The 17,356-nt window shown below is 35.8% G+C and overlaps 1 protein-coding gene and 1 non-coding gene across 2 annotated transcripts; both read left to right on the forward strand.

Annotated features, from left to right (window-relative positions):
- Nucleotides 1-618: 618 nt before the first annotated feature.
- Nucleotides 619-17,135, forward strand: LOC129799317 (poly(A) RNA polymerase GLD2-like). Its single transcript, XM_055843118.1, has 6 exons — nucleotides 619-772; nucleotides 1,120-2,197; nucleotides 6,912-7,734; nucleotides 7,813-7,956; nucleotides 11,960-12,266; nucleotides 15,493-17,135. Exons 2-6 carry the CDS (start codon nucleotides 1,415-1,417, stop codon nucleotides 15,776-15,778), a joined length of 2,343 nt encoding a protein of 780 aa, XP_055699093.1. The 5' UTR covers nucleotides 619-772; nucleotides 1,120-1,414; the 3' UTR covers nucleotides 15,779-17,135.
- Nucleotides 6,465-6,537, forward strand: Trnat-agu (transfer RNA threonine (anticodon AGU)). The gene has a single exon. It is a non-coding gene; the product is annotated as a tRNA-Thr (tRNA).
- Nucleotides 17,136-17,356: the final 221 nt, after the last annotated feature.

A 17,356-nucleotide genomic window follows, 5' to 3' on the forward strand; every position in this document is an offset into this window, starting at 1 on the left:
GGTAGTCAATGATTTTGACTGATATTTTTACGAACCTGCACTGTAGGCAATCTTTGTGAACTTTTCATCGCCTACAATTCCACCCCCTTCTAGCGAAAGATTTTCACGGTAAATATTAACCCTGATAAACCTTCTATAACTTGGAATGTTGTTTTTCTTCGAAAAGACTCTGGAAGCGTGAAAAAATGCATAAAATAATACACATCAGAATTGCGATTTTAGGCCCATTTTTTATTTTTGCTTCTAGAACCCAGGAAAAAAGGCCTAGGCTCCCAAGGTTGTCCGGAAATGTGAGATGTGGGATTAGCCATAAGAATATATGACCATGGATGATATTTATTTAGTAACTTGAAAAAAAAATCAACATTTACGAACCTACGACGTTACGAAGCTGCAAAACCTTCCCCTAAATAATTTGAATAAATATTTCACCTGGTCGACCTGAGGAATCTAGGGTGGTCGAATAGAGAGGCGGTCGAATAGAGGATACTTTACCTTATTAAGGATATACGCACGCAATACATATTCTTGACAAGGCAATACTCCCGGAACTCCCGATGGATTATTCAAATTCAAACGTCTAAAATTTAGGAGATTTTTGGGAGATTTGAGCATCTCAGGAGGAACTGTCATCGAAGTGGTTGGCAACACTGCTTGACAGCCGGTAGCATGTGAATTTTTGGTCATATCTGCATATTGTAGTTTTTCTTTTGAAAATTGTACCATACAGAGAGGTGTTCCGCCAAATGGAAATGTGGAAAAATCATCCATGGTAAGTTGAGAGGAAAATCCAGTGGTTTTTCTTGGGGATAAAAGGGCGTTTCTGGGTGAAAAATCGATTTTTCCGGAAGGTTTGCCGAGGGAGTTGCACCCTCTCAGAAGACCTTCGGTGGATTGGCTTTTGAGATGAATTTTTGGCGGCAAACAGCCTGATTTTCTGAGGCATTGTACTGCAAAAATGATTGCTTATCAGAGATAAAAGACAGGCTTTTACATAATAGCCAAGTCTACTGGGTGAGATAACAGTTTTTTGGGCTTTTTTCTGGGGCATCTTTACCGTTTGTTTTTAGCTTTTGGGAGCGTCTGTCCAGCTGAACACTTGTCTCTCTTCTCTTGCAGATTCAGATGTCGTGCAGAAGAGTGCTAGCCCAAGATTGGTCATCCAGCAGGTAACTCATCCGGAAGGTGTTTCAAGTGCAGGTAATTTGTTTTTTTAAGTGAAAAAAAAAGTGAAGTGACTGAAGAAGAAGAAAAGTAATGATCCAGCACAGTGGATGAGTTCCGGAGGATCTTTGGGAGTTGGCGAAGAGTGTGTTAAGTGTGTTGTGTTGTCCCTCAGAAAGAAAAAAGAAGAGTGAAGTGAGACTGTGAAGTGTAATTGTTGATTCAATTGGCAAGAAAATCAAGAAGAAATATGTATTCATCCCGGAATGAGATCATGGTGGAATCCCAGAATGATCAGCAGGGTCAGAAGAAGTACAATCGCCCAGCTAACACAAATGTTAAGCGGAGGAATGCATCTGGTGGTCAGAATGTGTCCACGGGTGGGAATAAGAGGAGGATTCAGTATCAGAATAACAACAAAATCAATCAAATGCTCTTCCCAAATGTCTCAGACAGACGCTCCTACCAGCCACAGGGTGACCTTTCGCCCGTGATTGAGATCACAGTTGGCGGAAATAACAAAAGAGCCAGTCAGTACGCAGGGCAAGCGCAACTGACATCTCCTGGGCATCCAACGGGGAACACTGGGCCCGATGGTCAGTGCACCAACGACGACCAGATGCACCCCTCAAAATTCCACCATCCGCACTACAATCGCAACCACTTCCACCACAACTCCCACCATCATCAGAACAATCATCACAGCTCCCGGACGGGGCAGTATCTGTACCAGGGAGATGGCAGGAATGCAGGCAGGGCCTCGGTGGATCACAAGTGGCACTGCAGCGGATGGGGAGCGTGCACTTGTGGCTACCAGAAGCATCAATGGAGTGGCAGGGATTACTCAAGGACGCCCAATCAAAAGAGTTCCGGGAATTTCATGTACACGGAGCCACCGGCCAACAGTCGGTCTCCTACGCCGAGTCTCAAGTCAGAGAGCCCCCCAGCAATGACCCCCAATGTCCTCAATTCGCCCATCCTGGCCAGTCAGCTAGAACTCAATCAGCTGATGACCATGTCCTCAGATTCACAGGTGAGTTCAATTTTAATTAATTTTGATCCATTTTGCAAAAAAATCTCTGGAAACATTTGAAAATTAAAATTGTTAAAGCCTGCTACATATTGAAAATTTTTCCTCAAAACTTTCCTTCAAAATTTGATTTTGAAGAAAATATTTCTTTCCTCATTTTTTTTTTAAATTATTTCATTACGCACAGCTCAAATAAATTAAAAAATAATAAAATATAAATAAATAAAGATATACATAAAAAATAAATATAAATATATCGATGAATTAATTTTAAAAAAATGTATAAAGCTTGAATTGACTGAAAAAATTTAGTATAATAATAACAATAAAAATAGATAAAATTTAAACACGATTCATTTTTCTTCAAAATTTGGATACAAAATTCGATTTTGAAGAAAATATTCCTGAAATTTGCTTTTTAAAATTATTTCATTATGCACTGTTCAAATAAATAAAAAAATAAAATAAATAAAAATATGAATAAAGATAAAAAAAATTTAAAGAAAAATTTATTGTGCTTAAATTGAGTGAAAAAAATATAATAAAATAATAATAATAAAAATAGATAAAATTTATCGTGTTTAATGATTCATTTTTCTTCAAAATTTTGGTGCAAAATTCGATTTTGAAGAAAGTATTCTTTCCTTAAATTTGCTTTTAAAATTACTTCATTACGCAGAGTTCAAATAAATTAAAAGATAAATAAAATAAAAATAAATATGAAAAAATAAAAAGAGAAACTTAAAAAAAAATAATATAAATAGAAAGATAAATAAATTTAAAAAAGTATAGAGCTTGAATTGACTGAAAAATATAATAAAATGATAATAATAAAAATAGATAAAATTCATCGTATTTACCAATTTCATTTTTCTTCATAATTTTGGTACAAAATTCGATTTTGAAGAAAATATTTCTTTCCTGAAATTTGCTTTTTTAAATTATTTTATTACGCACAGTTCAAATAAGATAAAAAAATAAATAAAATAAAAATAAATAAATAAATAAAGATAAACATAAAGAATAAATAAAAAATGAATAAAGATTAATAAATTAAAAGAAAAAATTATAGAGTTTGAACTGACTGAAAAAATATAATAAAATAGTAATAATAAAAATAGATAAAATTTATCGTGTTTACCGATTTATTTTTCTTCAAAATTTTGCTACAAAATTCGATTTTGAAGAAAATATTTCTTTCCTTAAATTTGCTTTTAAAATTACTTTATTACGCCCAGTTCAAAAATATTAAAATATAAATAAATAAAAATAAATGTGAAAAAATAATGATAAAAATAAAAAAATAAATAAAAATATACATAAAGATAAATAAATTTTTAAAAAAAAATATAGATCTTGAATTGATTGAAAAAATATATAAGAAAATAATAATAATAAAAATAGGTAAAGTTTATCGTATATACCGATTCATAACCGTTTCGAACCGATTCAGCAAGTCAAATAAAAAAAAGATTAAAACAGCGTGAAAAATAAAGAATTCAATTTTGAATGAAAACATTTAAAGGAAAAGATTTAGATAAAATAATTTAAAAATAAGAGAAAAATATGTTAATGATAAAAAATTAATTAATAAATAATTCATAATTTGTTCTTAAAAATAAATTTTGTTTTACCCTAACGTAAAAAAAATTTGAAAGCAAAAAATGCTTTTTCTCTTGACATTTGTAGCAAGTTTTACGGGTAGGGGAAAGTGACCATGCTTGATACTGTAAAATAATGTCCAAGATTTGTGATTATTTTCTGATTAACAGACAAACCGAAGCGATTCTTGCACTATGACAAAAAAATGTCTCACTTATTAGGTTCATAATCCAACCTCAAATAGTTCCTGGAAATCCTTAGATTTTCCTCAAGAAGAAAATGGAAATTCAGTGGCGATTTTTTACAAGTTGGGTCCGGGGCCTTCCTGTATAATAATTGATTCGACAATTCGGAGGCCCATTTTCACTGCAAAAAATTCACCGGATACAAAAAATTGCACATCACTATTTAGACGGAACTCTAATCTATCTGCTTAAATCGTTTGTAAGACTGGTTATTAGTTTTAAAATTACTTTTATCTAATTTTTCTAAGCCATGTTTTTATAACATTAGGGCGCTAGCGAAAACCATTTTTTCACTTTGAGTCCATGAAAATGTCATTCTGCAACCTTAAAATTCAGGCAACAGGGTTGAAGATTAGGTCAATTGTCGGTAAAATTGGCGGATTGCAATATGTGTAATTATGAAATAATCACATCTAATGATATAGTTGCCACATTAATATTATCATTCATGGACCCTTCTTAAAATATAGGATGGACACAAGTAGAATTTATGAATTTGTTACCACCCACAAAAACAGTGTCCATCAAGTAAAAATATTTTTACATAAATATTAGTACTGATGACCCCTCTATGTGCCTATGATAGTAGTTTTCGTGAACAGCGACATTAATTAAGAAATATTTATGAAATATCATGTATCGAAATTACAGTTTTGGGCCTATTTTTGATTTTTGCTTCCTGAAACTAGGAAAAAGGAGCTAGTATCCTAATTTTTTTAGGAAATGTGAGGCTTAGTACCAGCTATTGAAATATATTGCGATGAGTCATAACTATTGATTAACATAGGAAAAAAATAGTTATTATCAAGCTTGGATCGTATCAAGCATGGTCACTTTCCCCTAGTCTGGTAGTTTGCCGATTCATTACCGATTTAAAACCCCGTCAATGACCCTAAGTAACCGGTAAAACATTTTAGGACCCTCCGCAGCAAAAAGGAAAACAGAATGGGAATAATTGAAAGAAAATTCCGCGGAATTAATCCTGTATTTTTTCCACGGATTTTTAATTATTTCCAGGGACATTTATTTCATAAATTAAGGCGTCTACACATTGGGAGCAATTTTCGTCAAAAATTGCGTTTTTGACAGAAATTTGACGTTTCCTCCTACAACGCTGCAGGGAATTTCCTTCAAAAAAGCAATTTTTGACAAAAATTGCTCCCAATGTGTAGAGGCCATTACTCAAAAGATCCCCCAAAATAGTTTTAAGAGTAAAAAAAATTACTTATCGGATCATAACCGGTTCACAACCGATTTAAACCGATTTATAAATCACTCAATATATTGTCTAAAGTAATTTAAAGAGTAATACAATTGATTTTTAGGCGAAAATTGTTTATCGGCGCATAACTAGTTCATTACCGGTTTATAACCGATTTATAAATCACTCAAAATATTGCCTAAAATATATTTAACGAGTAATACAATTTATTTTTTAACAATTATTTCTTATCCGGTCATAATCGGGAGTGATATCTAAATTACTTAAAACATTGCCCCAAAATCTTAAGGATGACATAATTGAATTTCTGATTAAAATTAGTTATCATGAAGGTTTATTACTGGTTTATAACCGATTGAATTTGTCTCAAGTTTGTCAAGAATTTCAAAACCTTTCCAACGAGGCCAAACATGAACCTATTTGATTGATAAATGCGCTCCTTAAAGCCTTTTTTAACCTTTCACCTTGAAAAAAAAACGTTTTTAGAAATTATTCAAAAAACGTAATTGGCAATGATTCAGGACGTACAGACGGATATAGGACAAATAACGCAAAATTTGACGTTATTTCCTACAATGATAGGGGAAATTTTCTTTAAAAATGCATATATTTTTTTTAATTGCTCCTTGTGCCCTAGATGCCCTTAAGTGGTTGTCAGGTTAATTGAGGTTATGTGTTATGAAAATTGGTTTTTCGACTCTGGTACCCGTAGCGTAGGTCATACGAAGTTCAAATGTTCTAGAAAGTTGTAGCGCTATGTGAGACTTCACTTGCGGCCTTACGCGTTAAATTCGGTCGAATAGGACCGGTGATATGGCGGTTTGAATATCGTGAACTTTGATCACTCATATCTCCGGTTCTATTGTAACCACAGAGAAGACACGTCACTTTTTGTAAACTTAACAGCCTTGACTACAACACTCGAAAATGAGTTTGAATTTTGACGCTATCGCAGCGCCATCAGTGGTGACTTTCTGAACCTTCATCTGAAAGTGGTCATCGAGACGAAACCAAAAAACCAAAATTTAGGTCAAAATGTTAATTGGAACCAGAGATATAGGCCGGTCAATTTTCATTTTTCAACTTTGACCTTTTATAGCTCGCGTCAGGGAGGTTAAAGATTAATGAAAGAGTATATTACCCCGCATGGAAGTTACCTTGGCCAAGTTTTTGTCAATATATAAAAATATTGTGGTATGTGGCCTCTATAGCTCAGTTGGTAGAGCACTCGTCTAGTTAACGAGAGGTCTCTAGTTCGATTCTGGGTGGAGGCAGGAATTTTTCCTATCTCCACTGAGAAAAAACTGGATGATTTGAGTGTCATTTGCTCTGATTGACGATTTCTCTGTACATAATTACAATTAACATTGAACTACTAAAGTTCGTAAAATTCTCACTATAAAAATTACCTTGAATTGCTTTTAATAACGATTTTTCAAGGTCAAATGTTCAAAGGGCTCTAGAGGTCGTATTTCTCAACCGAATGGAGCAAGTTTGGTGTCGTTTGAAAGGTCTTGGAATCCCTCAAACATCTGAACCGGTTCCAATCGGTTATGAATCGGTAATGAATCTGCGCACAGAGAAAATCAATTTTATCGATAGCTTGTCCCAGATAGTTTAGTATCCCTCCCAAAACAAACAATTCCAGTTGTCCATCGGCAATCGAAGTCACTACACGAATGGCTACGAATCAGATTCTTCCCATTCGAGTAATATGCAACAGCAGCAGCATCAGCAACAGCCCTACGTCACTTCCTGTGACTACTTCTTCGATCTCTCCTCCTCAAGCTACCAGCTGGGGGAACTTCTGACACCTCAGCAGCATCAACAGTTGGTAGCCAGTAGTCAGAGTTCCCTCAGCAGTAGCCACACAGCCTCAGAGGATCAATTGGCGCCCGGAAGTGCCTTCAGCTACGAACTCCTGCCCTACATCAGTCCTAGAAGCTCCTACGGGATGCTGTACTCAGAACCCACTCTGATCAATCATGAGATGGATGGGTATCTGAGGAAGAGATTTGGGAGCATAGCGGGATCTCCTTCCAATGAACCGAGGCGGGGAGGGATTACGGGATTTCCGTCCAGGAAGCTAAAGCGTCAAATTGTAGAAACGCCTCCGGATCATTTTATAGCCAGGGCGCATCTGGTGATGACCAAGAAGGTGCCGAAGCAACTGCTGACCGGTGGGCAGTGGGATGATCTGTCACAGATGGTTTGGAATAGGTTTATGGGGGTGCAACAGACGGAGGAGACGTACGTGAAGAAGATGAACTTGTGGAAGAGTCTCTTTGTCTACATTAGAAGTCAGTATCCACGTTTTGGGCTGTATCTAGTGGGATCGACGATGACGGGCTTTGGGGCGGACACTTCGGATGTGGACATGTGCTTACTGTCAAAATACAGGACAGAGCTAGAGCCGAGGATAGAGGCCATTGTCAATTTGACAGAACTTCAGAATTTTTTGGCACTGAACAGTAAGCTTTTTTTTACCCCTTTCTTTCTGAAGAAAGAAGAAAACTTCTTGATTGTTTTTTTTTCTTTTTCTGTGGCAGAAAAATATGAAATGTTCCATCTGATTGAGGCCAAAGTGCCAATCTTGCGCTTCCGAGATGTGGAGAATCATATTGAAGTGGACCTGAACTACAACAATTGTGTTGGCATCCGCAACACTCATCTGTTGTACTGGTACTCAAATAGTAAGTAATTTTTCTCTTTTTGTGTGATAACTGACAATTTAAAGCTTTTCCGGGAAGTGTGAAGTACTCGGATTCGGATTGAACTGGGTTCGATTCTGAGTGTTGTTGAAAAAGTTACTTTCAATCAAGGTAAGTAAACTGAATTGAACAGAACTGAAGGTAAGTCTACTGACGTGAATCTTACGTTACTATGACAGTATAGTAACTCACGTCTGAATTGGTTCAACATCGTAAGGATTTCGTAAGCGTTTCATCGAAGCTTGTAATCTACGAGTGATCTTCTAATGAGGGATGATTTTCAGTTAGAGGAAAGATTGCCTTAGAGGAAAGCTCGAGGGCGAATGGAGAGAACGCGCGGGCAGATCATCGAACCTCTGGCGCCGGATACCACTGTCTAGGACTCAGACTTAGTGGATCGATCGTCGGGATCGCACTTTAATGAAACAACTTTATCCAGTGACGGTCGGTGTAATACTTATTTATTTATTGATTGAGTGCAAGGCACATCGATCATACACATACACATATATTCACATACAACATGGTGCCTCTTGGCCGAAATACCTCGGTATTTCAGGCAGAGGTAACAGCAATCCTGATCGGAGTTCTATCCCATCTCAGGAAACAACTCCCTTTCATGATCTCGCACAACTGCGAGGTCATTCTTCATGGGGTACCAGGGCACTGATACCAGGTATAACGAAGAAAGAGAAAGCAGACCGCCTTACGGTGGTAGGGGCGAAAACCGAATTCATAGTTACTGAACCTACCGTTGCAGTATCCCCAGGAAAATGTTGATAGCGGCCTCACGGAAATGTGACGTCGGTCTACATTGGGTACCTGGACATAGGGGTATAGCGGGGAAATGAAGAAACGGTCCGCCTCGCAGTAGAGGGAGCAAGGACCGCCTTCATTGGTCGCGAACCTGTTGTAGGGATTTCCTTGCCAATGAAGAAATCTATTATACAGGGGAATCTACTTTGACAACATCAAGCGGTCTGGGCGGCTACAGGACACTGCCGTGTGTCTAGAATCCAGACCGTCCAGACGTGGTAGATGACTATGTCGCTCACGGCTCACTCGAGTGTCAGTCTGTCACACGCTTCCAAAAATGGTGACCTTTAGCGATCTTTAGCTCGTCGGTTGCGTCTACCTCTGTCGTATCTGCATTTCTTAGAGTGAATTCGCTAGAGTGCTATGCTAGAGTGAATTCGAAGACGTCAAAAGTTATTGTTTTTGTTCAGTGGTCATGAAGTTTTTCACAAATTTTCTAAGTTTTCCGCGATATTTTAGCAAAACTGGAGTGAAATTGGTATTAAAATAATACAAAGTGTGTACAAACCCGAGAGCAGCATCTGTATTATTTTAACACCAATTTCACTCCAGTTTTGCTAAAATATCGCGGAAAACTTAGAAAATTTGTGAAAAACTTCATGACCACTGAACAAAACAATGACTTTTGACGTCTTCGAATTCACTCTAGCAGTTTTTCACCGCAACTGATTCACTCACTCATTCATAATCACTTTTCTAGCAGTTGTGAACGCGAGCGGTGAATCGTTCACTTGTGAACGTTTCACCAGTAAACGTTCACGATTTTTACATAATCCACCCCCTGGTTGCAGCAGGCGAATCGGCGAAGACGTGATGGAGCTACCTTACGTAGGAGGAGGCTCTATTTCAGTGCCCATGGGCCCGAGCACTTTGGAAGAACGCTTTCGCGGGTCTTGAAATAATAATAATAATAATGGTGGCACAACGTCCCCTAGAGGAACTAGGCCTTAACACAAGGGGAGTTCGGTACATCCATTATTATTTCTTATACAGGGATACGGTTGTCAGTCCCATGCTCCGAAGGGTCTCGAAATGGGTCCCGAATAATTTCCCGTGAATCGTAGAGATAGGTTCTATGAAGAGGGGTTCCGAAGTATAAAAAAAAGGAGACAGGTACACAGAAAGAACGGAAGACTGGCAGCTATTGAGCTACAGAATGCTCCAACATCAGAGGTTGAGAAAAGTGAAAGGTGGGGAAAACAATATATCGAGTTTAGGCGCATTGTCAAATGTAATAGCTCGGTTTCAAGTCCAAAGGAGCTCGAGGAGGCGAGTTGTTTACTCCTCACTCTGCTTATTGTTTCACCTCCATCTCTATTGCTGGCATATGGGTAGCTCGCATGAATTTTAGCGTTAAGTGTAAATGGATTATATTGCTGCCTTTTCTATACCTTTCCTTGAGGGAACTTTAGGTGACGTCCTTAGGGATGTTCTGCGATAATTTCGCGTCATAACAATACTATCGTACCATGAAAGTAAAATTGGGGTAATATTTTCGTAAGTTAAATTACCTTTATTATTTTTTTTATTTAGACGTTTTTTTACTAAATTATGTTATTGCTCACTGTCGAAAATTTATTAAAAAAAAATAATTTGTGCCTCCCCATTTACTGTTAAATGATTAATAGTATTACTTTGGCTCAGATTATTCCACTCGGGTAAGATATCAATGGCGTCTTTGAAACAAAATGTGCTCTGGCATTCTTCACAAAATTAATTATTTGTGAAATTTTCCTGATTTAAAAATATTTATGAATTTTCTTTCGTCAAATCTTCGTTAAGTTTTTCGTAATATTAAAGAAATGCTGCGCTAAAAAAAATGCAGTAAGAAAAACAATAATATATGGCTTGTTAATTGATTTTGGGGGTTTTGTTGATAAATGAGCACATGACGGGACGCGTTTTCTTATCAATTTGCAATTGAAGATTGGCCTCTCGTGGCTCGTGATTCAATGATCGTCTGTTTCTCAGAGATCACGAGAATGAACTCGATAGCGTTTTTGAGTGAATAAAGAAATAACACCACGTGTGTAACCAGGGGGGTGACATTAGCTCTGAAAAGTGCGACCAGTTTTAGTGTAAAATTTTCCCTGTTTTCAAACACATTTCACGGGATATCTCCAAAACTACGTAGGTTGCCTATTTGGGGTTTTTGGTTGCCTATTCAATATTAAGTAGGCTTTTATTTTGTCTTTGTAATTTTAACTAATTCATTCCACAATAATAGAAAACACCTGATAAACACGAAAGTTTTTTCGGCACGCTAGAAACGTATGGGAAACATAGAAAACCTCATGCCCATGTGTGTAACAATCGATTATTTTTTTTAAAAGAAAATTTGAAAAAACCAGAGGGTCGTGAAATATTGGGTACGCTGAATACGCTGCTTTTATACGAAATAAGTTTCACTGCATAATTTTTTTAATTTTTAAAACATATTTTACTCCAGAGCGTTTAATTCTCGACCGATTTGGTCAAGATTGGATTTATATGAAAGGTCTTGGAATTCCCTATCCGATTGCATCAGATCCAATCGGTAATGAATCGGTAATAAACCGGTAATTGCACTTTTGCACAGAATTCAATTTCAGAACGGTTTTTAGAGGATTTATCAACAAATTTCAGTTACAAAGCAGCAAACATATTGAAACTAAATTCTATACGTTTTCAAGCGATTTTGAGCAGTCTGCGAATTTTCCTTCCACGTTTTTTTTAGCTTAAGTAGCTTTATGATTTTTTCTAAACAAGATAAAAATAGATTTGCACCTAAAATTCTCCGTAAACATTTATGCCGACTCTTTATCCAATTAGCATTGAATTTTTCTTTCTAACCTAATAAGAACAAATTAATTATTGTTTATAACTTTCTGAGAATGGCCTTTAGACAGTTATTTACTTCCTCATTAGCTCTTCTGTGACCAAATAAAGAAGACATTGTAGTTTGTACCATTTTTGGACAGATGGATTTCAGAAATATTTTCGCGACTGCAAAATAAATGTCCTTCACATTTTCATAAGAAAAATGCAAATGTGCCAAAAAATTATCGTCAATTTACGCATTAAAATCTCTTCCACTCTCTTAAAGAATCTAATGAGAAAAGCAAATAATAAACTTTTAAGGTGGCCTAAAGTGCTGAGAGGGAATATCTTTTTGCATTTCTGTCCGCAGTGGATTGGCGCGTTCGGCCTCTGGCTCTGGTGGTTAAGGCATGGGCTCAGTATCACTGTATCAACAATGCCAAAAACTCAACAATCTCCAGCTACTCGCTGGTGCTGATGGTGATACATTTCCTTCAAGTGGGCGTCAATCCCATCATTCTGCCGTGCCTGCATGAGACGCATCCGGAGAAATTTGGCGTTGCAAATGACATTCGTACCATCAATATCAATGAACAACTTAAGCCGTTCCATTCGCAGAATCAACAATCTCTTGGTGAACTCTTTCTCCAATTTCTCGAGTACTTTAGCAATTTTGAGTAAGTACTATTTATTTTTATTTATCAATTGCAAATTCTTATAAAATTTAACCAGAAATTTCAGTGCAACAATTTGAATTTTTATGGCAAATTTTTTATAGGAAGTTATTCTACACTTCTTTAGGCTAATTTAAATAATATAGACATCCCATAAACAAGAATAAACAGAATGGTTCCTATAAAATCCGGAATAATATTTTTATAGCATATCCATAAAAAGTTGATTTTTATGGTTCTTATCTTCTCAGGATAATAATACCTTTTCGACAGTAATTCATTTTTTTTAATAACCTTCTTTATGCCGCAATAATTTTATTTCCAAGAATTTGAATCAATTTTTACAGTTTTATAGCAAAAATACGATATTATAGCAAGGTCAATTTGACAGATTTTACGTTTCAGAATCAAAAATTTATTTATAAAGTCAACTAGAAAAAATCTTAGAAGCGTTAAAAATGAAAAGAATTTCTCGAAGATATTTTAGAAATTGTGCTATAATTTTTTGCTATAAATTATTCTAGAGAAAGCTTCACAAGAAAAATTTCAAGTGAGGCTGCAAGGCTTATGAAATTGGTCAGGTCACACAATTTCGGATTTTATACACTTTTTCAGTTATTTTTATGCATTATCCAATAAGTTATAGGATAAAAGATAGTTCAATGAATGACCTTGCTGATGTGCTATAAAAATGATTTTTTAAATAACGTGCAACTATTTTTTTTTTAGAAAGTACAAACCAAGGGAACGATTTTTAGTTTACCATTCTAAATTCATTTTTCACCTATTCGGCATAAATGTTCCCATTTTCGCCGCAACTGTTCCCATTATCCTTGAAAATGTTTTATATTTTCGCTACAATTGTTTTCAACGCAATTATAACCATTTTCACCTTAACAGTTCCCATTTTCTCCATAAAATCACCCATTTACACAGCAACTGTTATCAATTTTCCGTAAAAGAATCAGAATCCACCACAACTGTTCCCATTTTTCCCCGCAACTGTTCCTTTTTTCGCCACAGTTGTAAACACTTTCACCTCGACAGTTCCCATTTTCACCACAATTGTACCTAATTTTTTCATAGCGACTGTTCTCATTTTATTACCGCAATTAATCGAAACTCGCCACAACTGTTCCCATTTTCGCCTCAATTAGTACTCATTTATACAGAAACTGTTCTCAGGAGATGAACGGAAACACTGAACTTCTCTTGATTTTCACAGTTTTATTGCCTACGATGTTTTCAGGATGTTCAGTGCTTCCATCCATCTCCTGAGAACAGTTGCTGTTAAAATCGGTACAGATATTGTTCTGATGGCAGGTTACAGACTAACAGCATTTTAAAATAAATTTGCTACTGTACCTAAATTGCCACGAGTCATCCAGAGAACCATTGTTTCCATTTTCAATCATCCATGGTATCGTAACAGTTCCTACTTCCTCCGCTACTGTTCGCAATGTACAAAAGTCATCCATAGTACCTTAATTTGTCATCTCCTCTAGGATTGTCTTCATTTCTTCCATAGTTCTTTCCAATTAATCTAAATTTACCTTTAAAAAGTCATCCATGGTATCGTAATAGTTCTTATTGCCTCCATTACCGTTCCTAAGCCGCCACAAAAGTTTACCAAAGTATTTTAATTTGCCTTTTGTTTGTGAGTTGTATCAGTAACTTCTAAATTCATCTTAAAAGTCATCCTTAGAATCGTAATAGTTCCTGTTTCTCCCGTGACTGTTTTCTGTTTCGCCGCTACTGTTCTCAATTTAGTTTAAAAGTCATCCATTTTACCGTAATAGTTCCTATTTTCTCTGCTCTTTTCCTAAATCGCCAAAGGTCATTCATAGAACTGTAATTTTTCATTTCGTCTGGGAATATTTCAATTTTCGCCGCAACTGTACCCAATTACCTTAAAAGTCATCCGTTTTACTGTAATAGTTCATACGTCCTCCGCTACTGTTCTTTAATCGCCACGACTCATCCGTAAAATCATAATAATAATAACTTCCTCTGGGATTGTTTCAACTTTTGTCGTAACTGTTCCCAATTCATCTTAAAAGTCATACATTTTACCGTAATAGTTCCTATATCCTCCGTTACTATTCCTAAATCGCCACGAGTCATCCAGAGGACCATAATTTACCACTTCCTCTGAGATTGTTTCAATTTTCGCCGCAACTGTTCTCAATTTACTTTAAAAGTCATCTATTGTACGGCAACAGTTCTTGTACACCCTGCGACTGTTTTCAATTCTCCAAAAGTAATCCATAAAACCATAATTTGCCTTTCATCCAGGATTGTTTCCATTTTCGTCGCAATTGTTCGCAAGTCATCTTAAAAGTCATCCGTTTACCATAACAGTTCCAATACCCCCTGAGACTGTTCTTAATTCACCTAACAGTTCCCATTTCTTCCATTATTGTTCCTAAATCACCACAAGTCATCCATAGAACTGTAATTTTCCATTTCCTCCGGCGTTGTTTCAATTTTCGGCGCAACTGTTCCCAATTTATCTTAAAAGTCATCCTTTTTAACGTGATAGTATCTATGTCCCCTGTTACTGTTCCTACATCGCCACGAATCATCCATAGAACGATAATTTACCATTTCCTCCGGGGTTGTTTCAATTTTCGCCGCGACTGATCTCAATTTACCTAAAAGTAATTTCTGTCTATTGTACCGCAACAGTTCCTATACCCCCAGCGATTGTTCTCAATTCGCCTCAAGTAAACCATAAAACCGTAATTTGCTTTTCATCGAGGATTGTTTCCATTTTCGCTGCAATTGTTCGCTATTCATCTTAAAAGTCATCCGTTTTAACCTAACAGTTCCTATACCCTCCGGCGACTGTTCTGAATTTACCTAACAGTTCCTATTTCCTCCACTACTGTTCCTAAATCACCACAAGTCATCCATAGAACTGTAATTTTCCATTTTCTCAAGGGGTTGTTTCAATTTTCGGCGCAACTGTTCTCAATTTACCTTAAAAAGCCACCTATAGTACCACAACAGTTCCTATACTCCCCGCGACTGTTCTTAATTCTCCTAACAGTTCCTAGTTCCTCCACTACTGTTCCTAAATCACCACAAGTCATCCACAGAACCGTAATTTGCCCTTCATTCAGAACTGTTCCCATTTTCGCCGCAACTGTTCCCAATTCGCCTCAATTTGTTTTGCTTTAAACAACGTTAGCAAGGTTGTGAGGAGTATTTTCTTTGGCATTTCTAGCTATTCTCAGTACGCTATCTCAGTGAGAACAGCTTCGTGCTTATCCATTGAGTACTGTCGGATGCAACGAAGTCCCAAGAATGATCAGCATCAATGGAAACATCTGTGCATCGAAGAACCTTTCGATCTCACCAATACGGCTCGTTCTGTCTATGACAGTGAAGTTTTTGAGAAGATCAAGTGCATCTTTGTTTGGTCCTGGAGAACTTTGGAGGCAACAATGGATCTCAATGCCATCTTCAAGCCAGCCTATGGCTATCCCTTTCACTCTACACCGAGTCGCTAAAAGACTTTTGCGTGTGTTTAGTTATTTTTTTTCTCAAAAACAAAAAAAAAAAGACTGAGCATTTGTCACGATCAAGGAGCAAAAAAATATCCCCTCATCACAAAAAAAAAAAAAAAAACAAAAAATAAAATTAATTTGGGAAAGAAAAGACTGGCTCAGGATAAAAAAAAATCAAAGATGAGGGAGAAGAAATTGAAAGAAAAAGCTCCAATCATTCCCATCTTCAGAGATTCAGTATTTAATCTGGCTATCGCGATTCTCGAAGTGAAGTTTTTCAAGTGAAAACACAGAGAAAAATATCTCGGACTTTTAATTGTCAAAATGGAGATTTTTCTTCCTATCAAAAAGGATATTATTGTGAAGATTATAATTGTTGCTCAACTAGTCGCATAGCGCCAAAATTTTCAACGTTAAATTAGGAAAAAGTTCACTGTAAAAAAAATAACTGAAAATTCTTTCTCTTAGCCACCCCGAAAAGAAAATGGCAAGAAAAAGGACAATTTATATAAAAAAAAGTTTCTGTGAAACTCAATTTTTCATCAAGGAAAAGCACTCAGTTTGAGTTGCAAAAAAAGAAAAATTTTAAAGTGAAGAATTTAGCTGAGGAAAAATTAGTGAGAGAGTTTAAAAAGTGCCTTTTCATTTTCATCAAAAAACAAACACAAGAAAATCACTTGGATATTTTAAAAAGAAAAATTTAAAAAAAAGATGTGAGGGCACTTTGTAAAAAATTAAAAAAAAACATGGCTGTGATTAGCAGTTTCAAGCGAGTAAAAAGCTAATTAAGAGCGTAGGAGATTAAAGAAAAAAAACGCGTTCAGTCTCCGGAGAGACAATGAAAAAAATGGGAACAAAAATTGTGAAAGGAAGGATAAAGTAAAAAAAATCAATAATTTTGCAATAAGGAAAGATAAATCATAAAAATTACGGTTTCCGGATTTAAAAAGTTAAAAAAAATTAATTTAGAAAAAAATGTTGAGCTTTCAGTGTAAAGAAAAAACCTTTAAAAATATCCCCCAAAAAAAATATTTAAAAAAAACTAGTAAAAAATATACCAGATAAAAAAACCATTAAAATTACAAAAAATTATCCCATCGATTTGCAGAAAAAAAAACAATAATAGTTAAAGAGTATTTTGTAAATGAGAAAAAAAATTGCAGAAATGCTAGGATTGAAGGTAATTTTAAAAAGCGGTCTCTATCATTAAAAATTTTGCGCACAAACGGTTTATCAGAAAAGAAAAACTTTCAAAGTGAAAAAAATCAGTTTTTGAGTATAATGAGAAAAAGCTAATGTTCCATTTTTATTGTTCTTAAGGGGATTTACCAATAAACTGTACGAGAGAGAGTGCAAAAAATGTTTTTTTAAATAGCGTTTTAAAGGCGTCCACCGCCGACTTATTCCTTACAAACCCCATTGGGAAAACGATCGACATGTCTTAATTAAAGTTTTATGGTGAAACCTGGTTCAATTTGTCAATCACAAGGTAAGTAATTCAATATTTCCAGCGAAAAGTGTTTATTTATATTTTTAAGTGCAGTTGTCAAAATGATTACTCCCTCCGGGTCGAAAAAAACC

This window comes from Phlebotomus papatasi, chromosome 1 (genome assembly GCF_024763615.1).
Source record: "Phlebotomus papatasi isolate M1 chromosome 1, Ppap_2.1, whole genome shotgun sequence".
NCBI lineage: Eukaryota > Metazoa > Arthropoda > Insecta > Diptera > Psychodidae > Phlebotomus > Phlebotomus papatasi.

Excerpts from the sequence above, each read along its gene's own strand:
- LOC129799317 (XM_055843118.1), top strand. The coding sequence starts at position 1,415 with ATGTATTCATCCCGGAATGAGATCATGGTGGAATCCCAGAATGATCAG. Across the intron at positions 2,198-6,911 it reads CCATGTCCTCAGATTCACAG|TTGTCCATCGGCAATCGAAG; the intron begins GTGAGTTCAATT and ends AAACAATTCCAG. Across the intron at positions 7,735-7,812 it reads GAATTTTTTGGCACTGAACA|AAAAATATGAAATGTTCCAT; the intron begins GTAAGCTTTTTT and ends TTTCTGTGGCAG.